This window comes from Montipora foliosa, chromosome 9 (genome assembly GCF_036669935.1).
Source record: "Montipora foliosa isolate CH-2021 chromosome 9, ASM3666993v2, whole genome shotgun sequence".
Lineage (NCBI taxonomy): Eukaryota > Metazoa > Cnidaria > Anthozoa > Scleractinia > Acroporidae > Montipora > Montipora foliosa.
Window position 1 is genome coordinate 45152261 of NC_090877.1, and position 10368 is coordinate 45162628.

The following is a 10368-nucleotide window of genomic DNA, read 5'->3' on the forward strand; positions in this document are numbered from 1 at the left end:
TGATTTTCACTAACATCGTATCGCTCTGCGCTTCTGATTACGACCCCGACTCCGACTCCGTCGCTTGTGAAAACCAGCCTTAAGACTTGGCGGTTTTGCTGTTCTGCATGAAATGACAAAAATGGCCTTTGTGGTAGATATCACATTTTTTGACGAATCTCCAAACTTTGACTTTGAGAAGAATGGGAAATGCTCTCCTGACTACACATTGTGAAAAAATTAATATGAAGAAAAACATACACAGAAATTCAAGAGAACAAGAATCATACTCAGAGGAAACTTTAATTTGTAATCCGGCTTTTTATTCAGCAGAATTTTATTCCAATCAAAAGCAGCCCCAATATACGAAGGTGGCCGTTATCCACGATGATATTAATGTATACTTATTTAACTATAGATTTAAATGATTTATGTCCCTTTACAGAGCTTTTGCCGGACTGAAGCTTTTTGTTGATATCTAAGCTTGAGGTTTAGGAACTTCCTCTACAAAGATCCGGGACACTGACTCCCAACCTGTGTAGGCATCAGCATTTCCATATCCACGACAATTGCCAACCCAGAATCCCACGAGCACCTTTCCTTTGTGAATGTTGTTGCAGTGCCCTTCAATATGGCGGACGCGAAGAGGATTTTGACCCGCAAAGTTTAAGAACACAACACCATCAATAGGGAGGGGAGCCGAGCATTCAGCATCGTTGAAAGTGAAGTACCAGCGTTTACAGCAACCAGTGCAGTCATAAACTCGCAAAGTACCAGTCCAGGCCACATGAAGAGCTGTATCAGAGAAGTTCTTGGTGAACACGCAATCCTAGGTAATAAAAATTGTCTTATATTAAATGTATGAGCGGCCATAAAATTAGAGATAATTTCAGCTTCGACAATCGGTAGTCGGTAATAAATCACTATACTATTTTGGGCTAATATAGTCAAGCAAAGCATTAAGAAAAAACATAGGCGTACGGGCACCTTTGGACTTGAAGGGGGAAGGGGGGGGGGGGGGGGGTGGGGCGGTTACTTTCTTGCCCGAAAAAAATTACGCATTGCCCGAAAGCGTGAGGTTTGAAATCGGGAGGCAATCGCAAACGTTCACCATTTTCGCATCTAATGAAACTGCTATCATTGGAAAAACAGTTTAATTGAGAGCTTGCATACTCAATTCTATCAACAGTTTTAATGTAATCTAAAACGTATTAAAAGAAAAAAAAAGTTCTTCCTTCCATGGCGTTTTCCGAAAATGTCAATCATCTTGTCCATACAGTTGATAATGACTTGATTTCCGTAGGCGCACTCAATACAGATGATAGCGAGGCTATTGAGTCTATGCTGCCCTATGGTGTTACGAAGGTAAGTCTTCAACCGCTGCAGCCCGCTGAACGAACGTTCTGCTGAGTACGACGTTGCGGGAATGTCGGCCAAAATGGACAGCAGTCAAACCGTGACATCATCTCGTATTATGTGATACACGAGGCACTGAGCTGTGCAGACGTGTATTTTGTGCTCCGATCACAATTCACTAATTCTCTTTATCCTAAACCTACATATTCTGGAAACCTTCCAGTATGACGGGTACTGAAAAACTACGAAAGGAAAATCAAGCTTTGCGTAATGAAATCGAAGAACTAAAGAACAAACTGCAGAATGTTTCTGACGACTTGTCAAAGAATCAACATGGCCTACACGGTGAACGGGAATTGTCACCAGGTAAAGCGCATTCAATTGAATTCATATCAGGCCAATATGACGACTTCATCCGCTTTAAAGAGGAAGCTGAGAAACAAATTCAGGAGCTCATCTCAAGAGTTAATGAGATAAGGGACTTATCCATCAAAGCTCAAAATGGCTAAAATTACACCTGTGTTCAAGGGTGATGATGATACAGACGCAAACAACTATAGACCCATTTCTTTACTTTCAAATTATATAGAAAAACATGATCTTTTGAATTCCTTACAATACCGTTTTCGTAAGGGGCATTCTACCCAACATGCAATACTTGATATCGTAAACGATATACAGTCAAACATGAATCAGCGTCTGTTATCTTGTGGAGTATTCATTGATCTTTAAAGAGCTTTCGATACCGTCGATCACGACGTCTTGCTTGATAAGCTTAATCACTATGGCTTTTGTGGAATAATTAACAGTTGGTTCTCCTCATATCTCAAAAATCGCACCCAAACAACGCAAGTAGATCATTATATATCAGATAAAGCCATTGTTGGATGTAGAGTTCCTCAAGGATCAGTTCTTGGGTCATTGCTTTTCTTGCTATATGTCAATGACATCCACAGATGCTCAAATAAATTAAGGTTTTACCTCTTTGCAGATGACACTAACATTCTCTATGCGGACAAAAATTTGAAAGATCTGGAAACAACAGTCAATAATCAACTTAAAAACCTCATAACTGGCTAACAGCCAATAAACTAACTCTAAAAAAATCCAACTTTGTAATATTTCATCCTTACCAAAAGCGACTTGCTCATCAACCAAAACTTTGCATGTTTGATAATGAAAAGAATAAATATGTTCGTCTCGAGTCTAATTTATATAAAATATCTGGGCGTTTTTCACTGATCAGAATCTTTCTCCAGTTGGAAATACCACATTGATTCTATTGTCACAAAAATTAGTAAAAACGTTGGGCTGATTGCAAAGCTACGCCACTCTATAACTCGAAAGTCACTAGTTCATCCTTATCTAACCTACGGTCTTGCTGCCTGGGGCCAGGCATGCAAGACTTATCTTAATAAAATTTTAATTCTTCGGAAAAGGGCTCTTCGCTTATTGTACTTCACAGACTGGCATGAACATACAATTCCTTTATTTCTTGAAGCAAACGTGCTACCAATAACTTTTCTTTATTATGAATCGGTATCAACTTTAATGTATGATATCAATAATGGTAAAACTCCAACAAACATGTTAAATTTATTTCAGAAAACGGCCTTTTAAACTTCGTTTAGTATCTCCTATGTACTGTAGATGGTATCTGTTACATTGAATCATATACGTAAACAGAATGTACACTGACGACCTCATTGACGAGAAGACAAAACAATACCTCATACAATCTAACGTAAAACCAGGACGTTTTTACAATAGTCATCCCACTGAACGCATATCCCACTTTGTTGACCACCATCTTCAACCTCTTGTCCACAAACTACCTTCTTATGTTAAAGACACTTATGATTTTCTCAATAAACTCCTTACCATTGGCAAATTACCCTCTAATTCATTATTAGTAACACTTGACGTCTCATTTTTATACACCAATATTCCACATAATGAAGGTATTAATGCTTGTGATTATTTTTTACGCACTGATCCTTACAACACCATCATCCCTACTGGCACTATTTACGACCTCATCCGCGTGATTCTCACCATGAATAACTTCATTTTTAATGATAGCCACTACCTTCAATAGCCCACTCTTTTGCTAAGCTTTTTTGGGTATTTCGAAAAAAATGCTTTAAGGACGCCTCATTTCAACCCCATACTTGGTTGAGATACATCAATGAGAATTTTATGATCTGGACTGAAAGTCCCGAAAACCTAAAAATGTTCATCGACTATATCTCATTAGCATTAACCCTACCATAAAATTCACCAGCTCACACTCTCCGACCGATGATCCTTTCCTTAACGTTAACGTCTCACTTACTAGGGACGGAAGCATAAATACAGACCTATACACGAAACCTACGGACAATCACCTACATTTACTTTATTCTTCTCGTCATCCTCTACACACAAAAAAGCCATCCCTTAATTTTAGCCTAGCACTCCGCCTACGACGAATTTGTTCTACAGACGAAACGTTCAAGATTTGCACTACTGAACTAACGACATACCTTATGAAACGAGGTTACAAACGCGACTTTGTTACTAAACAAATACAACGCTCCGCGGATATTTCCAGCATACATACCCTACAAGCTAAACAGATAAACAAACCTGAACGCATACCTTTCATAACGACCTATAATCCATCACTTCGATCCTTCCAGCTTTAACGTAATAAAAAAAAAACACTACAATCTACTTCTTTCCTCTGACCGCTGCAAAACTGCTTCCCTACATGTACCAGTTGTGGCTTTCAGACGATCCCCTAACCTTCGAGAAGTGCTGGTAACAGCTAAACTGTCCCCTAATGTAACTCATTCTAATTCCGCACTTCCTTCCGGTTCTTTTCGCTGTGGCAAAAACTGCGCTACCTGTCCTCACATTTTCCACGGACTAACCAACTACACATTCTTCTCTACTGGCGAAACACGCTCTATTAATTCCCACATAACTTACGAAACTAAAAACCTTATCTACATGATTCAATGTAACATATGACATCTACAGTACATAGGAGAAACTAAACGACGTTTAAAGACCGTTTTAATGAACACCGCCGTACTTTAGATAACGCTAACACCAAATCCAAAGCTACTACAGTCGCAGAACATTTCCTCAGTCACATCTCCCTACAACATTTATAAGGACATTCATCTAATTCCTTAAAGAAAAAATATTTTCCAACTCGATCCGTAAGGCCAGGGAAGCTTTTTTAATTTCAAAAGGCAAGGCAATTGATCCTAACGGTCTTAATATCCCCGAAGAAACGTATTAGATTTCAGTTTATTATTTAGAGTCACTTCCATTATTTTTCCGTTACTCTTAGTATTTGAATTCAAATTTGTTGTAACTACCATATTTTATCACATTTTTCCAGTATTAGGTCAACATCCATTTACCATATATATGTACATAGAAGCAATCCAATGTAAAATCTCATTGTACTTGAAGAAGGCTGGTTTGGCCAGCCGGAATACAGTACACCACTAAAATCAAATCTACGTTGTATGGGCTGTTCCTCAAAATATTTAGCTTCTCAACTTGCAATTACGCCGATCAACTCAAGCCACTGATCCAACGCACACCGACAGGAAGATTGTCCACGGTTGCTTGCTTCAAAACTCTCAAACACTAGAGCCTGCTTACAGACTAATGGTTTGTGTATTCCGTTGCCCAGCTCACCTTAATCAGGCCATTATCTCTGCCATCTTCCTTTTTCCAGGCGCACTCCTTCCAGTTCTTGAAGGGCATCACACCTGAAGCTCCACTTGCCTCAGTCTCTCCTCGCTCTCCTTTTTGACCAGGAGGACCCTGGACACCACCCGCTCCAGTTTGTCCCTGATCCCCTTTTAACCCGTCACGGCCGTCCCGTCCATCTCGGCCTGGGAATCCTGGGGATCCAGGCTTGCCATGCATGCCGGGAATACCACAACGGCAAATCGACGAGGATTGCTGGATGGAAAAGCAAACAAAACTTACTGATATCTTTATCTATATGTTGATTGATTACTCTTAAAATTGTAAGCACATTAGCTTGACGTTACAGCTGAAGAAACCTTTCCATTTAAGAATAAAATACAAACAGCGGTGATGAACATTTTTAAAAAAATGGAGTTTATATTAACTTGATGTGTGTGTACTGAATAAAAGAAACATTGTATAATTATCCAAGAGCTAAATCCCACCATAAATTCAAACGTTAGCAGTTTGAAAGCCAAAGCAAGCGTGTTTGAACTTAATTTTTTTCTGGTACAAAAGCCTTAATTGGAAAAAGTTTGAACAATTTGGATTGTACACATTATGTTCTGTGGTTTAAAGTTGTCTTCTTGTTTTTAATTAGTGGAGGTTCCCTTTTAAATTAACTATTCTTTTAAAGTACGGCCCGTGAAGTAGATGTTTTGCAAAGAGGAGTGCGTAGATTAAAGGACTTTTAGCACTTTGTCTTGTACGACCGTAACAAACAAAAGATACGTAGTTCAGGACATCTAAATCAGTACTACAGTAAAGGCATTTATAAAAAAAAGACCAAGTCTTTGAGTTTGAGATCTAGAGAAAGTGGAAGTAAGTTTAGCATGGCTGTGTGACGTCGGCAAAACATTTCTTGTAGTACACTGGGAAAGCTTCAGGATTTTAACACGATAAGAACGATGAGAACGAAGGCGAGAAGGAACGCACGATATACTGAACTTGCTGTTATCCGAACTATTCTTTTTTTATTGGCTGCACTGGTTGTCAGAGAATGTCCACGCCCCACAATCCAGCTGAGAAACTTAAATTGGCATTTAATTCAGCTATGACAAGCCTTGAGATAAAATGACATTATGATCATGTCATAATGTTTGTTTTTATTTCATTCAAAATGGTTTAGTTGGTATAATTATTCGCTTACGTTGTCATTGCAAGACGGGCCACCAGTATTGTTATCCCCCGCTGCAAAACTCTTATACGGAAGTGACATGAAAAGTAGCGTCAGCAAGATCCAAGACATTTTGATGAGAATAGAGGTTATTTCTTCTGTCTGATATTCTGTGGGAAAAGAGCAAATTGAAGTAAGATCCAAATAGACGTTTTGCATTACCCGCATCTGCAATGGTTGCGATAATTTCAATTTTCCCATGTTTTTTTCCCTTTGAGAGTATAGCGATATAGTGTTATGTAAAAAAAAAAAAAAAAAAAAAAAGGAAATGCTTTGTTTATTGTGGAAGTTCACTTGGCCATCAAGCTGTTCACAATCACACCATTTTTAATAACCTAAAAGAAACAATTCAAACTTAACAGAAACATGATTAACAACCCCAACTGGTAGAAGGCTATAGGTATCCATCCCCTTGTTGTTCTTAAGCCCAAACCTTAAGTAGACCTTCATATGCATGTACCGGACCAAAGTGGTAGAAGACAAAAGAACCAATTCAATGTCATTCTGATTAGGCGTTGTTGATTAGGTATTGTTATGTTCTCTTTATTCTTTTGTTCATTCAATTTGGCAATCCAAACATTCAATTCGGCAATTCAGACATTCAATACGTCATTGTTTGTCTGAATTTAACAACTGCGAGTTTAAATTGCAAAAGAGAATGCTCGAATTGAAGGATTGGACTTAAGAACAACAAGTTTGAATTTTGGTGGGGATGGATACCCAAAGGAGGCAATCAGTAGACTATTTACAAGGCGTGGTAGACTTGAACCTAAAACAACCGGAAACAAATCCATACAAGAGGTTAGAACGGGATTTTCAACCGCTTCTGGTTCTGATCTAACATTAACAAGACGCCTATTAGGGCGTATCCGTGGGATGCGCAAAAACAGTTAACACAAATTGTCCAGTTACAGTGAATTTCAGTTATAGGTAAGCTTCGGAAAATGGCGAGAGATTACCAGAAAGATAAATCTGTAATTTAATTTGAAGTTGTTTGTTGTAAAAACTCTTATTATTAATGTTACGAAATTTGTGAATGCAAACAACCAAGCCCTATTGGGGGTTATCAGGATACGGGATATTTGGGGGGGGGGGGGGAGAATTGAAGAGATACGGGATATTTTAACAAAAAGGCACGCAGGCACGTATTGCCTACGTGTCGTAGTCCAATAACTTGACAATGTTTTTTTTCCATAACTGTCAACTGAGCTGAGTTCTATTTTCCAGGAGATTCAAGTTGTCTTTGCGTAATATGTAGCTCTAATAAAGGGTTTATAGTCTTTCCGAAAGTGCACTTTATTTATCAAAGGGCACGTTGCAATGTGCATTTTACACTTAGGAAGTCATGACCTTCAGTTGAGCGTTCAGGTTGCATCCCGAAAGAGATCGATGAAATGATTTTTAGAATAATATGAAATGTTATATATTTGAACTGCGGAAGGAACAACAAATGAAGGAAGATCATTACAGTTAACTAGTGAAAACCTTAAACAGTTGCAAGTAAGCTTGAAAAATCCAGGCCTTGAACGGGATTGGATCCCATGACCGAGCTAATGCACTGCACTTGCTCTTTTAACTGAAATATGCTGCAAGCTGGTCAATTGCATTATCACAGGGTTTGGGTTGCTTCTGCATGCATAGGCTTCATTTTCATCTGAGCGTGTGACCAGCTTTTAAGATTTCTACTGAAATATTGATCATCGCAGCGACAGAAGTTAAAGCCTGAAAAGTTCACGCTTGAATGGGATTCGAACCCTACCTGTGCGATACTAGAGCAGTACTCTACCAGTCAAGCTATCAAGCAATCTGGGAGGTGTTCATTATCTGAGTTCATATTGAGCCTGTAGAAGATACAGCTATGACAAAAGCTTTAAGTTAATATACCAAAAAAAACAAAACATTTCTTCTGGCATATACTGTTAAGGACGGTGCCTACCACTGTTATTGCGCATACGTTCTGGTCATCTCGAGATACTCGGGTTTTCTATCGGTGATGCTCACTAATACAGTGACAAATTTGCGCAGTTTAAGACTATCCGGAGAAGGTAGATCTTAGTAAGTACTCTTGTTATCCAAAAAGAAAATTGGGGGTAACCATGCATTTTTGAGATATAATTAAGCTTCAATTTGAGAAAGAACGCCATACATTGCTTTGTATTTTAAAGCTTTTTGCAAATATTATTCATGAATTATCTTGGAAAAATACGCGGTTACCCCCAATTTTCCTTTTGGATTTCAATGGCACTTGTTAAGATCTTCATTTCCTGCATAATTATAAATCGGGGCAAAATACCTTTTAATTAATAGGCGCCGTCGTTAATTAGCCTATCAAAGGCTTTCAAAGGAGTGTTTATTTTTTTAATCTTACAAGTAAGCTATATATATTGAAAGACGTATGGAAGAAGAAATTGCGAAATCTCTCGCCAACAATGAAAGAATACGATGTTTTTCGACAGGAAGTCAGCTGACTTCAGGTGTAATCATTGATCGAGGAGTAAAAGCTCCTAAAGCTCAACTTGCCGTGAAAATGAATGTGAACTGGAGTAGATTTGCTGTCTGAACATCAAAGCACGCGCGGTGCTTGTGTTTGATCAGGTGTTACACGCTAGCAGCGGGACACGGACACCATTTCTGTATGACGTAATCGAAAACCTTCGCAGAGTTCTTAATCTGGCAGCGACGCGCATGCACCGTTTATTTTTAGGTTAATTTTATCAAGTGTCTGACTCTCACAAGAACCTTGTCGGCTAGTCATAAGTCTTACATGTTAAATCATGATCCTTCGCATTAGGAAAACGATAAATTGCAGTTTCGGTAGTCCACGAGAATTATCCACGTGATACTTCCCTTACGTTATGCAAACACTATCGATTCCTTGGTTCTGAAGGAAACGACAAGCAAGGCTGTTTCGAGAAAAAGACCATGTTGTAACTGAGGTGAGTTAGAGCTCTTTAGGAACACTGAAAACAAGAGATATAAAACGTCATACCTGAGACTACCCGTGAGTGTACGTTTCCTTAATTTTCGTACCTTCTCGATCAAACAAATCACTGTAGAGAAAAAGACGATGTTATAACTGAGGTGAGCTAGAGCTCTTTAGGAACACTGAAAAACAAGAGATACAAAACGTCATACCTGAGACTACCTGTGAGTGTACGTTTCCTTAATCTTCGTACCTTCTCAATCAAACAAATCACTGTAGAAGATCCGACGCTCACGAACAACTCAGAAGAGTGAGTGGGGTTCAGCCTTTCCTAGCATCAAAATAGATCAGTATGACTGAGTCCAATGGACTTTGGACAAGAAACATTCTTTGAGTATTTAACGAGTTCACGCCCCTGAGATCAAAGTCTTAGCGCCTACAAAAAACAATTCATAAAAGTCAGTTGAGTTCAGCGAGTCTCATAGCATAAAAATAGATCAGTATGAAGAAACAAGGATGGACTTCGGACAAGAAACATTCATAACAAGTTAACACTCTTGATACGGAAGTAAATGTACTACGAAAAACGAAGGGAAATACCAAACTTCACGCCTACTGTGCTCTGTAGGCACATATTTTTGACAACGATATACCAGAGGTGGTGCAAAATGAACTATTGTGTTTCCCGTTGGAATGGATTTACAAAAAAAAAACTTTTTTTGCCAAATTAAAAGTAGTAAGTGGGAGATATGTGGCATTGTTAAGTCCAAGCTCCATGGAAAAATAGACGCTGTAAATCCCGGAAAAGCTGTAAGAAGATGAAACAAAAGTTCGCGGCAATGGATAATTTTCATTTTAAATTTTCTTTGAGAATGAGAAATGACGAAAGTTAATCGTATTTCAAACATCAGAATACGAGACCGAGTTAACTTTCAAGATACTTGTCCACAAGTTTTATTTTCAGTGCTCACATATTTTCCATTCTTGTTCCCAGATGCTATCGTTTCTCTTAGGCGGTGGGGCCTTCGCACGAGAAAGAAAACGATGGGATCTGGGAAAGAGAATGATCCATTCTTTACCTTTGAATTAACGGTTATCGCTAGTTCGTTATGTGCTCAGAATTTACTATAAACTACTGTCCTATTCCCATAATGCAATATGTTTTTTTTGAGGGGGT

The 10368-nt window shown here is 38.6% G+C and overlaps 1 protein-coding gene across 3 annotated transcripts; it reads right to left on the reverse strand.

Moving 5' to 3' along the window:
• Positions 1 to 263: 263 nt before the first annotated feature.
• Positions 264 to 9503, reverse strand: LOC137969971 (collagen triple helix repeat-containing protein 1-like). 3 transcript variants are annotated; one of them, XM_068816398.1, is made up of 6 exons: positions 9404 to 9503; positions 9258 to 9318; positions 8028 to 8124; positions 6242 to 6378; positions 5035 to 5304; positions 264 to 808 (listed from the first exon to the last, which is right to left on the reverse strand). In XM_068816398.1, exons 4-6 carry the CDS (start codon positions 6338 to 6340, stop codon positions 458 to 460), a joined length of 720 nt encoding a protein of 239 aa, XP_068672499.1. In that variant the 5' UTR covers positions 6341 to 6378; positions 8028 to 8124; positions 9258 to 9318; positions 9404 to 9503; the 3' UTR covers positions 264 to 457. The 3 variants fall into 3 exon arrangements, with proteins under 3 accessions (XP_068672499.1, XP_068672500.1, XP_068672498.1); XM_068816399.1 differs by lacking the exon at positions 8028 to 8124 and having other exon boundaries at positions 9404 to 9480; XM_068816397.1 differs by lacking the exons at positions 8028 to 8124; positions 9258 to 9318; positions 9404 to 9503 and having other exon boundaries at positions 6242 to 6769.
• Positions 9504 to 10368: the final 865 nt, after the last annotated feature.